Source organism: Anticarsia gemmatalis, chromosome 15 (genome assembly GCF_050436995.1).
Source record: "Anticarsia gemmatalis isolate Benzon Research Colony breed Stoneville strain chromosome 15, ilAntGemm2 primary, whole genome shotgun sequence".
In the NCBI taxonomy this organism is placed as follows: domain Eukaryota; kingdom Metazoa; phylum Arthropoda; class Insecta; order Lepidoptera; family Erebidae; genus Anticarsia; species Anticarsia gemmatalis.
The window spans coordinates 10,971,314-10,988,974 of NC_134759.1; the positions used below are offsets into that span (position 1 = coordinate 10,971,314).

A 17,661-nucleotide genomic window follows, 5' to 3' on the forward strand; every position below is an offset into this window, starting at 1 on the left:
ACTGTCTACATATCCTTCGCTACTGTTACTCTTAGATCTAATTACTTGATAAACGATACAGGTATTTTAAATTAATAGACGTACGGTTTTTTTATAGTAATCTTGTTTTTATTTTTGAATCATTTTAAATTACATTTTATAACGCAAGTAGGTAGGCCATGTTAATATTTAAATAATGTACGATTAAAATTTAATGACATTGGGTAAGTACAATCGAAAATAGATCAGAAGTTTAAAATGTATGTAATTAAAATTAATGTTTATAATTTATAACGATGTAATATAAAATAGAATTTAATGTACATTATTATAATTATTATAAATCGTTTAAAGTTACACCGATGGACAGGTATACATTAGGTCAGATGATTTAATATAGAAATTACATCTAGATATACTTATCTATTATTTAATATTAGGCTCTAAAATTAAGAGGTCATGATACTTTAGCACGCATGAATTATAATTAGTTTAGCAGTTCTATACTCTGGACCATAGAGATAATGATAGCCACCTACACTTTACACCTAAGTTATATGATTTTGGCTTACATTTTTATATTAAACGTGTTCTTTATAATAAATTAGTGTTACGGAAAATTCTTATGTAGAGAATCGTCTAAATAAATTGTGTAAATTTAATTTCCACATTATTTTATTCGAATCTTACACTAGGATAATTTAATCTTAATATCAATGGACAGACAAATTTTTATACAATTTAATTATTATTATGTTTTACAATTAGTTTATCTTGAATTAATAATTAACGCGCGTAATGCGTTTCCTTCCTTAATTACAAAAGCGATTGTGGATGTGCATATTTATAACGTGAGGACTATAATCCTACATTGAATGGAATAAATTGTGCCATATTATTCTGGGTGTGGGTTCTTACAAGCGGACCAGGTAAGGCACTAGGACAGAGAAGCCGTAATTTACAATTGATGATACTAATGTATTTATAGGAATTGACCAAATTGTTCCATCGTAGAAAGGCCACGAATTGGATGGGGCCCTTTTTGACCTCAATTTTGATGACAAGAATACACATACACTCTATTCTGAGCAAGCAACATTGATTTATAAAAAGCGTAACATTGATAAATATGCACAATTTAAGCAGACAACTATTTGCTCTTAGAAAAAAGTTGAAATACTGAATTGCTTTGGTAATATTTCGCCCATCTCTGTCTTATGAAAGTACACAAAAAGCTTTCAAATATGTTTTTGAGAAATAGAAATATCTTTAAAAACGTTGAGTTTAAGCGGTCGAATTTTCAAAGTATTATATTTGACGTGCGACAAGAAAATTCGACCGTTCACTTAACTCGAGATCAAAAATTATTTCAATTTAGATAAATCCGGCAAAGCAGAGACCGGTCTAGTGAGTGCGGTGGTGAGTCGCACAGTGGCCGTATTTCATGGGGCGTTGGATGAATGGCGGCGCGCCGTGCAGTTGACGCAGTCGCAGGGGCGCGGCGCCGCGTCCTCGGGCAGGTGCGCGTGCGCAGCGCGGTAACAGAGCTCGCGGTAACGCGCACACCCTGACAAACGAAATAGTTTGTTACTGAAATAGTACAGATTATAAAAAAATAATCGCAACTGTTTCTGATTATCAGCGCCAAGATCCATTTCAGACATTACCTACTGTGATATGGATCTCTTTTTAAAGTAATGATGGAAATACCTAATAGCCTCGACGAGATCCAGGATATGCTACAACATCATTAAAACACCTGGTTATTATGCAAGTTGATGTCTTGGGTTCGATTCCTGAATCGGATTATTAGTGCTAAAAATAAAAAATCTCTACATTTGGAACTACTATGGCAAGTAAAAGAATAATATATACCGGTTGGTGGTAAAGCGAGCCTGGTGTCTGCAGCGAAGCCACGTTGCGCCAGCCGGTCGAGGAGTGTGCTGGCCGACCATCACCGCGCACTGTCGTGCTCAACGCCTGGATAAAAACCACGAAATTAATATCTAATAATATGGCCTAGGTACTTCAAATCTGACGCAACTAGGCAGGCACCTATTGCTTCCTAACCGATTTGGTACCTACCTAGGTATTTATCTACTCAATAATAACAAATATTTGTTCTGTAATCGAACCCACAAACAGTTGCTATCAGTTAGATATTTTTGCACACTAACCAAAATAATGTACCTACCTACGTACTTACCAAAACTTAATGGACTTTTTATGACTAAAAACCAGTCAAACAAATGCAATCTTTAGGCGCTGGCAAGCTGGCACGTTAAGACAAGAGGATATTCGTCCGTTGTTCTAGTTAAAATAAAAGTTTCATACAAAAGCTGTCTGAATACAATACCTTCATTAGCGGCTGGCGAGTGTCCGCCGGACTTATCGTCGGTGCGCGGCGTCGTCGAGCCCGACAGGGAATGATCCTGCAACGTGTTGAGAACAATGAGCTGCAATTTACTATTTTCTGATGATGGATTTGAAAGGAAATGTGGAAAATTATGATAAGTATGGCGGTAATTATTGGTCAAGCGTAGGTACAAGTTATAGTTTAACCTTTCTTTACTTATTTTATGCATACTTACACTTCCTAGGTTTTATATGTATTTTATGCAAAAACCATTAATTCAGGTGCCTATGAAACAAACGAAAACCATTCGTAGTCAATACCTAGGTAGGTAGGTAGGTACAACGAAAATAGGTACCTACCTATATTCATGAACTCTAAGTAGGTAGCTATTGTACCCATGTAACCATCCACATACCAATATCTAATTTGGAACTTATATTTTTTCCAATAAGCTCGATAGGTTCAGTTGAACCCATATAAGCTCACACATCACAAAAATAATGATATCGGTTCAGAATGTATCAGTTTTGCCCTCAATTTTAGTCATTTGGGAGAACGTTGAGATCGATAGAACCCAAGGGAATAAAATTACATTGGCTTTGATGACGTTAGGCATGAATACCGACACAAACGTTATCCAGTGACCGGCGACCTACTGTGATAAGGGTTGACAAATATTTTATGTACGCCTAATATTTTCTGACAGCTTACAAAGTGATGAAAGTGTAATTTAGGTCAATCCCCGAGCTGAGGCGTCTTTTAATAAGTAGGTATCATTATTTATCCAAGAAACAAAGTTATAGCTAGCTATAGGTATTTTTGCGGTAGAAACCTACGAGTAATTTTTATTCCGAGAATTAATAAATAGGTAGGTACGTTTTTAATCGTCATAACGACAAACTTACCTATCTGTTAACGACGCGTTACAGCCATAAAGATGTGACTTATATTTTTACAATATACGGTAGCCTTAATGTTAGTGATTTTATTTTAGGTAGGTACTCACTCACTACTCATATTCTACAAGTTTCATCATTCTGGAGCTACCTAACTCGACAAGAACTTAGTACAAAAAGTAACTAACGGCTTTAACTATACTAGCTTCCAAGTTACATCATAGGTACCTACCTACCTTAATCCGGATCACGAATACAATTTGAATCAGAGATTGATCCATAAACAAGGTTTAAGACGCCGTTTGCTTCTGCAAACTTTACCGTTCAATCCAATAAGTTCTATGCTCGATGTAACAGCCCTCGTTTGAAAGCAAATTGAATAATTTCACACGCGACTCGGGACCGTTGAAACGAAGAGAGCACTTGTGAACCTCATAATATTATGGTAAGTGGAAGAGGAATGGAAAAGCAAGCATTTTTGAGAGGGAACCTCCGAGGTCTTAATTAAACATAGACGGCCTTGCTAGGTCGTCGAGCTATTTTTAAAAGCTCAATTGTTTGAATGGAAGTATCGAGTTCTGCCAATTAAGCGATTCGTTATGAATAAATTGTTTCTCTTTAGTAATGTTTAAAGGTAGATAAATTATTGCCGTTTCTGCTTTTAACTGCCTCGATATTTTACCATTCAAGTCTGTCTTTTATAGTTATTTGGGTCGTAAGACTGCCTGAATTATAATTTATGGCATCATTTAGGTTCAACTTAGGAGCAGGTAAGCTATATTTCTATAAAGGTTTGATATAGGATTTATTATGATGCGTTATGTTCCATACACAGAAGCATTATGTCATTCCATAACCAAAAAAAATCACTAAAATAAGTAGATTACATTATTCACAACAGTACCTATTATCCATAAAATATCTTTACCCAATAGTTCAACCAGGCACACAAAGCAAAGCCTAATCAATATTCTTCCGATCGCTACGTTAAAAGGAATAAATCGAAAAGTCGTGTCCATAACAGTTGGGATTCAGTAAAGAGTGGTTCAACAACACGTCGACCGGTGAAATCGAATGAAACGGCCCAGGAAATTGATATCAAGCCGGGAAATTGGCGTGAGCCTGAGCGAACGGAAACTGACAACTTTGAAATTTAAATTACGGTAGACAGGTGCAAAAGAGTTTGGACCAAAATTAGAACGTTGCATTTTAACTGTTGTGTCGATTTTACATTAAATCACGCTAACTTCTAGAATAAAATAGGTTAAAAATTAATATATTTGATTGGAACACTACAAGTTCTAAAAAGTAGGAAGCTATTATCTTCTGGCGGGACAGTCCCACATAATCAACCCTGTATTCCACCCAGAGTGTAGGTGCATGCCTAATGCATTACCCACGTAAAAAGTGTATAGGTACGCTCCGGCCGATTTGAGAACCTCCTCCTTTTTGAAGTAAGTAGGTTAATAATCAACCGAAATTCTAACTGTAATTTCAGTAACTATCGAAACTATTAGTATCAGGGAATTTTGTTAGCTAAAAGTTATTTCATACTAACGGTTGTTGCTTTCAAAACAATTTAGAATTGTCTATTGATGTAGAGTTACATGATCCAATTTGGGGAGGACGGTGAGCTTGATTGTATTACGTTACACGCCTTTTCAAGGCTTCAATTTACCAATAAATGTCAAACTAAACTAGCACACATATGTGAAAGCGTTAGACTGGATTTTAAGATAGGTAGGTAGGTACTAGGTAATAGAGCTGCAGCCAGCACGAGAGGAAAAATGAATTATAAATTTTGCTAACACGTGCAGAATAAGGTCCAATACAAAAATAATTCAACATGTCAAGTTAAAAATTCCAAAGCACTCACAACTTCACCGAGTGATCCGAACCAAATTGAAAATAAAAGCTGATTCTCGGTACATAGAAATTTATTCTAAAAACATTTCAATAAAAACGTAAGAGGAATCACTCGAGTCACGCTCGAATGTGTTCTAAAGAGCTTCATATTTTTATTATATTAAGATTTTTCGTCGAAAGCGCCCTTGGTTTGTGAAAACAAGTCGGTGCTTAGAAATAATCCCGTGAGTGAGGTTGGTTTTAGTAAAGCCTGAGGGCGTTTTGCTTAGAGATGGTTCTATCTAACGTTTATTTTGATTATCAACTACGGTTCAGCCTGAGGTCAGATCCTGTTACGTTACGAAACATTTTCAAGAACATAACTCGCTTTCTTAGAAAAATATGAGGGTAGGTAATCTTTTTTCTAGACTTGTTTTTCAGTACTTGCAAGAGTGAGGTATCATGTTTAGTTTGCCAGTAGAATATGCGCAGGTTCTCAGTGAACTAGGACAAACCTTTCAAAAAATGTTTTGTGTAAATAAGAGACTCCGACTGTTGATAAAAGTTCCTTTGTATAAAATGTGTGACCTTTTTTCGGCACCCATTTTTGCGTCGTTTGCGCCATGATGCATTATTTCTTATGAAAACACTTCAGTGCCTACTCTACCTTATTCTTAGGTAGAACTTCTAAAGAAAATGTGGAAAAATAATGCTAAAAGCTCAGGTCTTACGAACTTTGTTTATGAATACTTACAAGCAAGTTGGTCTCCCGAAAACATGAATAATAGGTATGTTTTTAAAGACCGTATATTTTTCTTTGAGCTTTACTTTTATTTCAAAGATAATATGTCAAAATCAGAACACTTTTTGACTCCAATAAAGAACCTATATAGATATTTTTTACATAAGACATAAATCGGATCAATACAACTAACACTTTTCGAGTCCAAATATCAAACAATAGATCACAAAAACAGCAAGACTGGAATTGAAAGTTCGTAATAAACCATGAAACAATAACAACATAGATTGTATAACAATACCTACATAGTTATTATATTCACATAAACCCGAGCGAACTTGTACCTAATGATGCATAATCCGCAGCACTGAACGCGTAGCACAATCGTTTGTACGGATTAAACCATTGTTGTAGCAGTTTACTTCAAGTGAGTTTGTTTCTATTGTTACTGCTGGATTAAGTGTTCGAGAATCGTTTGCGAGACTGTCGTAACATTATAGTAGTACTATAGTTTTCTGATACAGTTACGACTATTACCGCACATTGTAGAATTGTATTGACAATCCTCTGATTTGTCCTAATACAGGTATCCAGACTGAAATAAAACTTTTACAAACTTTATTTTTAACCTACCCTTTTTGCTAGCAAATTGGTAAGTAAATTTTCCGAAAGGAGGTATGTATGTATATTGTATAATCAGAGAAATCTTACGGGTTCAAAAAAGTTTTCCCCCCCACTTATTGCTTGTAAGCATTCGTATGCCTACGACTATTAGGGCGTTGATTTTCTTCGTCAAAATTATTTCTTTACAGAAATATAACTTACGACTCTGATTATTTTCAGTCTGGTTTAAAACATTCCATTTTACAGCAGGTCAGCTTCAAAAGTTATAAACCAATAACAATGTTCTGGTCACGTAAAGGCCGGGGACTAACTCGATAGTCCCGGTCAAATCCCGCCCGTTACTGCTATCTAATTGTTCACGACGTGACGGTTTAATGTCGTTTACAACCCTTTACAGTTGGAGACTCGAGGCTTCTCAGCCTGTAATCTTATTAAACAAAGTGTTAAGCAACTTTGTAGTGAAAGATTTAGTTCTTACCCTTAGTGAGTATCAAATAGCATAACATGGTATTTTGACAGTTGTTTTAATACATTTGCTGTCATTTATCAAGGAAATAATATGCTATTTGATACTTATAACTACATAGCTGCTGTGAAACGGACACTGAACAGTTTGAAACTTTAAATATACGATTGTATGAAACATCAAGTGTGTAAACGTACATGGTCGTGTCGATAATTCTTGAAACAAATGAAAGAAAGAAAGAAAGGAGAAGAAAGAGTTATAGAGAGAACAGAAAGAAAGTCGGTGTTGATTACATGACGGCTAAAAAAATAATTGAAAATAAAATTCAGTAAACAGCGATTAAACCCAAACAGAATACTTACTATAATAATGTTAGAAGATTGATAGATAAGCGAACTATAAAAAAAGGCGAACTGCCTTGAATGATTTTCCAATAATTAAAACGCGCAACGCTTGATCTAAAAAGGATTTCTTGCTGACGTTGATTGAAAATCAATTCGTTTATTGCCTTTTGATCTTAAGTACTAAGTCGGACAGCTGAAGTTAGAAATAGATTTCAAAAGTTTCAGACCTTTAAGTAAATTAGGTAGCAAAAACTACTTGATAATATTATTGATATTGGATGTGCTTCAAAGAGGCTTTAAATCTATTATCCGATTTATGAAATGGACGTGAATAGTGCTTTAGTAAAATCCGTTACGCAGTGAAGCCTGTCAAACGATTGATTCAGTTCTGAACTGGACTAGTTAGATTTACAGTTTGCTAATTAAACTGATATGTCAAATGGGACATGTGATTTATTACAATTGTTTTAGTTACGTTTTAGAATTTGAAGTAAAATTCTTTTGGGCCAATTTTTTTGGGTCCTTTAGAGTCGGTGATGATGAACAAAAGTTTGGTATTAAAATAATTTTACCAACGATTGCGGTTAAAAGAATTATTAATTCAAAAACCCACGTAATCGATCTGAAGCTTTTTAAAAGCTCTTAGAAACCAGACTTAATATCCTTCTAATATTGTAATTGGGAATGGACTTATCTTCAGAACATTTTATGTAAACGATTTTCTTAGAATCATCGCTATTTTGATTCTGAGTAGCATTCATTTCTATAATTAATTCGTGGCAACGATAGCCAGCAAATTAGTTAATACTTATGTTTTTGTGAACCTTATGTTTATATATTTGTCCACAATATTTACTTATATATATGTTCTATACCATTGTCCCACGCTAGGTGGGGTCGGCACAACATGTCTTCCTCCTCCACTCATCCCTTTCAGCCGTCAACTCTGTACTCACCCCTTTCTTGTTCATATCCTCTTTCACACAATCCATCCATCTCTTTTTTGGTCTTCCTCTACTTACATGTCCGCTTACATTCATATTCATCACTCGTCTCGTAACATGGCTTTCTTCTCTTCTCATGACATGTCCATACCATGATAGCCTCCTACTCTCTAGTTTTTCTGTGACTGCCGCAACTTTTAAACTTCCTCGAATGTACTCATTCCTTATCCTATCCACTCTTGTCACACCGCACATCCACCTTAGCATTCTCATTTCATTTACATGCATCTTTCTTTCATTCGTCTTTTTCATTGCCCAACACTCAGATCCGTATATGACAACAGGTCTGATGACCGTTTTGTAGATTTTCCCCTTGAGCTTAAGAGGCATTTTGGGGTCACACGTTGTACCAGAGACCTGTCGCCATTTCATCCAGCCAGCATTTATCCTATTATTCACGTCTCGGTCAATTTCGCCGTCGCTCTGAATGAGGGAGCCAAGGTACTTAAAATCGGAGCATACTGGCAGGGAAACGCCATTTAGAGCAATGGGGGAGAAATTTGAGGGACCACCAAAGTCGCAGTAAAGGTGCTCGGTCTTAGTTCGGCTGATCTTTAGTCCAACCTTCTCCAACCTCTCCCGCCATTGCTCGAGTCTGCTCTGTACTCCGGCTGCATCTTCTCCAACAAGTACAATGTCGTCGGCGAACAACATGCACCAAGGTGCCTCTCGTTGGATTTCGGCGGTTAAAGCGTCCAAGACAAGAAGAAACAGAAATGGGCTTAAAGCCGACCCTTGGTGCAAGCCTACAGCCACACTGAACTTGTCAGTTAACCCAGCTTCGGACCGGACGTGAGTACTAGCACTTTCATACATCGAACATACAATCCTTACATACTTCTCAGGCAGATTCTTCTTTCTCAAAGCCCACCACAAAACTTTACGAGGCACTCGGTCATAGGCTTTTTCAAGGTCGATGAAGACCATGTGCAGGTTTTTATGCGCATGTTTAAATTTTTCGCACAACTGGCGTAATGCGAATATTGCGTCTGTTGTGCCCCGTCCTGGCATAAAACCAAATTGGTTTTGGGTTACCTCGCACTCTTCTCTTATCTGGGGGCACGGAAGTGCCCCCGCAAGTCGAGCAAAAAAAAAGCGGCACGGCCGTAACATCCTTTTCTCGAAGCAATTCGGGCTATTTTTGACACCCCTATAATTTCGTTGTGGATAAAACAAGAAGCCTGGATTTTCAGCAACTAATCAGTCATTGTATAAACACGGTATATTTAAAATTTCAGTCAATTTGAACCAGTAGTTTAAGAATGACAACTTGTTAAAATTTTGAATTTTGTCACTCACTGATTCACTGACTCACTGACTCACCGATCATCAAAAGTCTAAGGTACTTCTAGCAGACTTAGAAGCTTAAAATTTAGAATACAAATAGGGTTTAGTGTCTTAATCATGGGAAAAATTCAATATTTTCTAATTTCGGTCAAGTTTTCTAAATACACCAACTGCAACAATAACTTTGTAATCCCATATAAATGTATAAGATTACAAGGTTACATTTGCAGTTAATGAATTAAATTATTATTTCTGTAGAAAATAAAATAAATAGGTGTAAATATGTATCTACTATATGAGACATAACGGGAGGGGGTATAGGGTGGGTAAGGGTGCTTAGCCCATCAAACTGAACAACATTCCCATAGGAAAATATGTTGAATTATGAAAAAAATACGGTTTTCCATACAAATTGGACTTATGTTTGCTCTATTCGCTCTACAAAAAGAAGTGAGATGCCATCAAAAACATTCTGTAAAAACCTCAAGTCTCGCCGTAAAAAGTTGTGAGATCTATATAATACCAAGTCGATTAATCTATTTAGTCTCTACTTAAAGGACCTTCTGTCTTAAGTTATTACGTATGTTATTATCATGCCAATTTAAAAAAAATACCTTTAAAACAAATAGATCGACTTGGTCATCGCAAGAAAACACAAATTCGCCATTAACATTTCAGGAGCATTAACTTCTCGTCGTGCTGTGTAGTGTGATACATACTAATAATCAAATCATTCTTCTTTCTATCACTTTCTCCCAAATTTTCATACTATGTGACATGAGCTTTATTCCTCGGTAGTTGTTACATTCTTGTGCATCCCCTTTGTTTTTGTAAATAGGCACCAGTGTACTGTTGCACCACTCATCTGGTATAATCTCTTCCTGTAACAACTTGTTGAAGAATAAAGTCAGCCACTTGCATCCATCCTCTTTCAGAAACTTCCATACTTCAGATGGTATGCCATCTGGACCAACTGCTCTGCCGTTTTTCATGCTCATTACAGCCTTTCTTACTTCATCTATACTTACTTTCCTTATCATTCCTAAGTTCCTCGGTACTTCTTCTATTTCCTTGCTCCAATCATTCTCTTCATTCATTAACTTTTCAAAATACAACTTCCAGCGTCCTTTTATATCCTCATCGGCAGTTAAAACTTTTCCACTCTCATCTTTAATGCATTTTATTTTCGTAATGTCCCTTCCATTAATTTCTCTAGCTTTAGCTAACCGGTATAATTGCTTTTGTCCTTGGGGAGTTTCTAAGGATTTATATAGGTTGTCTTGGACTTTGCCCCTTGCAATAGCCACAGCTTTCTTAGCTTGTTTCTTACTTTCATTATACACCTTGCGTTTTTCCTCTCTCATAATGGGGTTACATATGTCCACACTTTTCCAGTCTTTAAATGCATCCTTCTTCTCTTTCAGTGCCCTTTGTACCTCTTCATTCCACCACCATGTATCTTTATCAATCATTCTTTTCCCTTTGCTCTCACCAAAAACATTCGTCGCCACACTCCTTACACAAGAAGCCATTTCATTCCAGCATTCATTAGCGGATTTCTTCCGTATATCATCTTCCATGTCTATCATCTTTTCTGTCACTCTCTTCTGGAATTCATCCGCACATTCTTTCTTTTCTAACATAAACCATTTCGTTTTCGGTAGAGGTTTTGGTCTACTTATCGCTGTTTTCAGTTTTATACATATCTTTAGGAGCATTAACCTATGTTGGGACACAAGTGGCTCCCCAGGTATGACTTTGCAGTCCTTGGCCGTGCTGAAGCTATTCCTTCTGAGCAAGAAGTAGTCGATCTGTGTGCTATGCGGACCACTTTTGTAAGTGATAAGATGTTGGTCCAATTTTTGAAAAAAGGTGTTTGCTATGGCCAGGTCAAAAGCAGAAGCAGCTTCTAGCAGTGTTTCCCCTTCACGGTTCCGTTGACCAAAACCCCACCCCCCATGTATTCTTTCATACCCTACATTCGCTCTCCCTACATGTCCATTAAAATCACCTCCTATGTAGATTTCTTCACTCTGTGGGATACTCATTACTACCATATCAAATTCCTGCCAAAACTTGTCTTTCACTACTTCATCACATCCCACTTGAGGCGCATATACACTCATAACATTTAGCACTACATCTTTTATCATAACTTTTACTAACATAATTCGATCATTCACTCTCTTTACGTCCGTCACGCATTCTTTCAGTTTTCTATCTAACACCACACCCACTCCATTCCTTTTACCATCACTTCCAGTATAATAAAATTTATATCCTTCTCCAATCTCTCTAGCTTTCGTGCCTTTCCACTTCGTCTCTTGCAAACATGCTACATGTATTCGCCTCCTGTTTAAAACATCGGCAAGCTCTCTACCTCTTCCAGTCATCGTTCCTACATTCCAACTCGCAATCCTCATTTTTACATCGCCACGGACTCGCTTCTTACGTTGCATCCGTCCCTGATGCAACAACCCTCGTCCATTTCTCGCAGGCGCCGGGTGCTGCGCTTGCGCGTCGCCTCGGGGGAACGCCCTAGTCCTATCGCATCTTTCATACATTGAATCCATGTTGAAGGGATTTGGCTGATATTTTTATAACCGGCCGCCTGCCTGACGTCAACCCTCCTTGGGAATCCTACGGTACAACGGGAGTATGGGAGGAAAATTGAGGTAGTGGTGAAGGATGCGGGGTAGTGGTTGAGGAATATGGGATGAAGGTAGGGGGGGGGGGGGACTGGACACTGCAGCTGCGGAGGGGAGAATGGGTAGGAGCTGCAGTGGCTCGGGTAGGACGGGATCGCATGCCCGTATGCCTCTTTCCTATGGTCGGACAGATCCATAGGTCGAGGCACCCCTGGCCTTACTATTTACTTAATAAGCTCTTATTCGAAGCATTACGGTACAAATGTTTGCTGCTAGCGAATTGGGAATGTTTTCGACACTATTTGGCTAAATTATTATACTTGTCAAATTATAGAAATGGATACTGTATCACTATAGGTTAAATAGGTCTCTACATTTTATTAAATGGTTTTTGTTTAATAGCAATAACATACGAGTCTGAGCAAAGAAATAAATCACGTAGCTATTGGTCAGCACTTTGAAAGTAATCCCATTACAAGTTATTGAAAACATGGTTTTCCTTTCTTCATAAATGTGTCTGGAAAACAGAAAATAACTATTTCGCTATGGTGATCTAAAAGTTACTATATAAAATGGTATTCGTAATAGGAAAGCATAAAAGATAGGAAGGAGATAGTCGCTTGCTCGCTTAGCCTCGGAACAGGTTTAAAACTTTTGCCATAAGGATTTACTGTGCTTTGAGTTTCTTTGTATAACCGTTTCGTTATTGCTTTCTTGTTTACCGTTTCATAGTAGGTGCCGTTTGATTCAGTTACGTCGTTAACCTCTGACTGTTTTCTGCCTGCCTGGTACGTTAATCCGATGAAGGCAAAAAAAAGATTGGCATCGAAAGTGAAAGTTGTTTGGAACTTTTGAATATAATACGACGAAGCGATAAAAAAATTGTTGGCGTGCAAAATTAATATTAAGGTTTACTTAACTTTTATAATAAACAAAATGTTTTAATAGGTTTTGTACTTTTAAAGTTGTGTTACACTAAATTAGGTGCTTTAATGTTGTACCGTAGTATGTCGGATGTTTAACGTATTCAGGTGCCGTGAATACAAATAGACTAATAAAAGTTGTCAATAATGTACCCGACACACAAAAAATAATGTTAATATATGTATAATAAGTCATACCTGATGAAAGTCCAAGTTGGCAGTAGCGGTCAGTAGATCCAGTATAGCGGAGAAGGATCCTCGCGCCGCTCTCCTGAAGCCCTCGGGTGGAGACTCCGCTGCGCCGCCAGCCACGCTCACCGGCGACTGCGACCACTGTGGTAATAGGCACATACGTATTGAAAATAATTATGAAGAGGCCGTACTCTGACATGGTGGAGGAGCCCAGTTTTTATGGTGAAGTGAGAAAGGGACACCGCTAGAAAATGTACCTATACAATTTTATCCCTTTTTAACGAAAATCTTGGATTGCTGTATCATGTCAGAGTATGGCACCAAGACTAATTTCCTGCAATTGTAATTTGAGTTGTTCTACGAGTTGGAACGAAAGTTTCAGTTTTCATAAATGTTCAGGAGCAAGGTCTACGCTCATAGATAGGTAAAAAGAGGGCGCATTGATAATCCAAAATTTTTATTACCTTCAAAGTATTCTATGCTGATCTATAAAAAGTAAATGCATGTTTAAACTACTTACTTATTTAACTAGATTTGTACCTATATTTTTAAGTTATATACCTAAGGCGAACCTAGGGCGAACCTTATTCTTAGTCAAGATTAACGTTTAAAAATCTACGTTCTACATTTTGCTACATACAGATGAGCCGACACATCCATACATTGCAGGTGGGTTCGTGTTGTGGAGTTGAGGCCGCTTGACAAACTTTCACATATGAATGTGTAATGAAATCCTAAGCAAACTGCCGCTCAGTTCGCCTCACACAAGTCAAACTCTATTAGCTGTACAAACGTTGGAAACATTATATCATTCTATTGGATTTCGTATTAAATAACAATTTTAGGAATGAATTTGATTTTAATTTCGTTTTTGATAACTTGCCAAGTCTTTTAAAAAATCATTTAACATTATTTTATGCCACTATTGGACAATTCCCTCCTATAATGGATGAAAGTTTTAAAATGTATAAACATGCTTTTTTATATTTCTAAGTTAAAGTGAAAATCCCACGATTTTGAATTTAAAAGCAATAAGTATCAATTTAAATGTGTTTTAACATAACTTTAAAACATAACTTTAAATGTGTTTTAACTCATGTCAACTTTTGCATGAGAGTGTGGCTCCCAAGAGGGACAAGTACGAGTATAATATATTATCTTTCGATACGATCTGCAGAAAAGAAAACTTAAAATTGCTTTCAGATAGCCCAAAGCTTGCTTAAAGCAACATGTGCCTATCCATATTGCTCATTTACTTTTAGACGTCATGTAATAGCTAAGTCTGATACTGGTAACTGGCGGTCCTGTGTAACAATATGTATGAATCTGAATAAAGCAAAGGAAGATTGTACGGATCGTACCAAGTGACGTTCCCTAAACTGGTCTCTGAGACCAGACCTGACCAGAGAATGGGAAAAAGACGTGATATTTTGTATGTATGGATGTTTGTATTTATTCTACTTTATTTACTTTTACAAGTAATCGTTAAGCAGAAATTGCTGATAACAATAGTTGTGATATGATTTGACATAATGATGCATCACATTAACATTTTTATTTTATATCTAATCTTATAATGTGCTCTTGACTATGTTGATTTACGATTAGATAGAAGTGTTCGCAATTGTTGTGCTTGCATTGGCATTTTAAACATACCTACTTACATTTTATTTTTATTCGTGCTTGAATGGGGAAACTAACTTTTATGTGGAAGAGCCACCCAAAAGTCTCCCTATAGCGTAAAAATAATTGTAGCCTACCTTCTGCCTGCGATTTTGATGGATATACCTACTGAAGTAAAAAGAATATTATATACTAATGCCAAAAATAAAGCACCTGTGCATAGTTTAATAAAATCATTTTAGGCTATTTATAATAACAGAATAACTCTCGTATTATGCATTTATCCAAAACAATAGTATAATTTGAAGAATCGTTTCAAATTAAATGCACTTAAAATTTCTTAAATATCATCCTACAATTTTGTAAGTATTAGTGCAAATTTGCGTGATAGGTATGTCAGTATGACTGGAAAATGAATGGTATGTCTACAATTTCACCAAATTGATTTCATTGTATTAAAGTAATATGAGCAAAATGTCAATATTGAAATATATTTCCACGTAATTTGGGATGAAAGGTAAAATAATTGTGTTTGCACAGTAATTAATTTTATTTGATTGATAAATTAATAACGTTTAATTAACCTGTATTGCTTATATCAAAATTATTATTATTGCCAGGCGGTGTCGAGTTAACTAGCTACAAAATTATATGAAAATGAATGACTAACTGTGTTGCTAAGGGCAAATCTTTTGGTACAAACGGCTGGATTCAATCTTCAAAATATTGATACTAATTTTTTTCTAATATTATTATGTGCTCGTTCAAGTTCGAAGAAGGTTCTGATGAGGACAAAAGTTGGAAAGATTGCTATGAATATAAAACAATGCATTTCTGACAGCTACATATGTAAAATTAAGTGTCAAAATTAGAAAAAGCATTTATTAGAATAAAATATAGAGTTATATAAATATAGCCAAAATAATGAGCATCAATTATGTACATCTTTCTAAATTTAAACCTGTTTTTTGGTCTCTGCCTGCTTCTATTGGAAAAAGGCGTGACAGTGTTTATTTATGTTCCGTGTAACGCGAAAACAACCAAATCGGGAAACCACTAGGCTTCTTTACATAATAAAACCTAGATTTCATTCCCTGAAAAAAAAAAACAGTTTATAGCTATATTCAATTCTATTCCCAAACGTCCGAATAAACTAGACTATCAAAAATCTATAGTTTATTTATCAATTCCAACATCAATTCATCTCTTAATATTCCCGCAGTTGTGTAAATATCAATTTCAGATGAATTGAACTATTTCCCAAAACTGTTGTCGAGTGGTTGAAACTATCTATTGCGATAATTTCCCGAGGGATGGCACTGATGGTTGACAAATAGTTTTATGTCGCTGTTACTGTCAAATAACAATAACGGGTGGCAAGTTTTGGTCAATAGCTTGTTGTTTTAAAGGTCTGGTGTGGGCTTTATTTGGTTATGTTAAACAATGCAATGGTAGAAGATTATTGGTATTTTAAATAGAATTATATAATACATACCAAGTGTTACTAATTATTGCATGCCGTGTGACGGCCAGATTACTTTGACATCTTAACTAAGATATCTAAACAATGTATGTTGCAATAAAAAAAAGCTTTTTGAAATTGAATTTGATGATATCTTTAATTAAATTTACTATGACGATCTTCGGAGACAATTTAAGAGTCTACCCAATATTCGATGATGTTGTAAATGACTTTTAACGAAGCAGATGTTATAGATATATTTGAAAATAGTAGAACATAAGGTAACACAAAATAAATCAAATATTATGACATTTATCATCATCAAAAATATTAGCAGTAGATATAAGTAAGTACTTTGGGTACTTGTAAAGTATTCATTTCGTGAAAAAAAATATCTTTTAGTTGTAAACTCCTTGCGAGCCTTTAAGTACGGCCTTATTAGGAAAATTTAAGAGAGCCCAGCCTGCTCACAAAGTTTTTGACAGGCATAAAATATATTTTCTTATTTCACTGAAAGAGGTATGCTATAATAAACACAATACCGTAATATGTACTATGTACTGTTAATACGTTAAGAGTATTTTTTACATTTTATCAATACAGGAAATTATGTGTTCCCATTTAAGACCAACTACGTATAAAGCAGATTTGTACATGAGTAATTCATTTTAATCGTGTCGCGTGTATTATGTTATTCTACACTCGGCCATGCGAATAACAACAACAGGCTGTGTTTACACTATTATTCATTATTGCACGATAAACTGTTATTGTATTTACCTACATGCTTTGTTTTGACATTATCAAGTTATCAACGCATATTGTAGGCTTTTCAATGTAGAGCAAAGCAAATTATTACTGTAATTAAAATATTTGTTACGATATATTTTTAGTTTTTATTTTATTCGGCTGGTATTAGAAAGAAAAGATTTGGAGGTAATATTATACAGGTTACTTAAATAATGTGATAGCCGTTAGATATGTATGCTGCTTCTCAAAATTATTCTTGCTCAGTAACATCGGTGATATAATAATAATAACATAGCGTGATCCAATCGTTTCTACCTAACGTTTACAGGTACACGGCGTACAGTTTGCAATTTGTATTATGCAATAGCTGTGAATGTACCAGGAGAGCAGAGCCGGCGCGGAGGTCGTGCTTTTCAATAATTCAGTGGACCTGAGCCTGCTGCCTGATTCTGTACTACAAGAGCAGATACTTGTTGTAGTTTATGTGTTCCTGGCTATTGTTAAAGAAAATAGAGAACTA

At 35.9% G+C, this 17,661-nt stretch overlaps 1 protein-coding gene across 1 annotated transcript in view; it reads right to left on the reverse strand.

The window, feature by feature from the left end:
- Window positions 1–87: 87 nt before the first annotated feature.
- The window catches only part of LOC142979038 (uncharacterized), a 68,560-nt gene continuing 50,986 nt past the window's right edge, over window positions 88–17,661 (reverse strand). The window contains exons 9-12 of the mRNA XM_076123794.1: window positions 13,313–13,447; window positions 2,336–2,411; window positions 1,855–1,959; window positions 88–1,546 (exon numbers count right to left, since the gene is read on the reverse strand). Coding sequence (XP_075979909.1) covers window positions 1,934–1,959; window positions 2,336–2,411; window positions 13,313–13,447 — 237 coding nt within the window. The 3' untranslated portion in view covers window positions 88–1,546; window positions 1,855–1,933. The remainder of the gene's footprint in view (window positions 1,547–1,854; window positions 1,960–2,335; window positions 2,412–13,312; window positions 13,448–17,661) is intronic.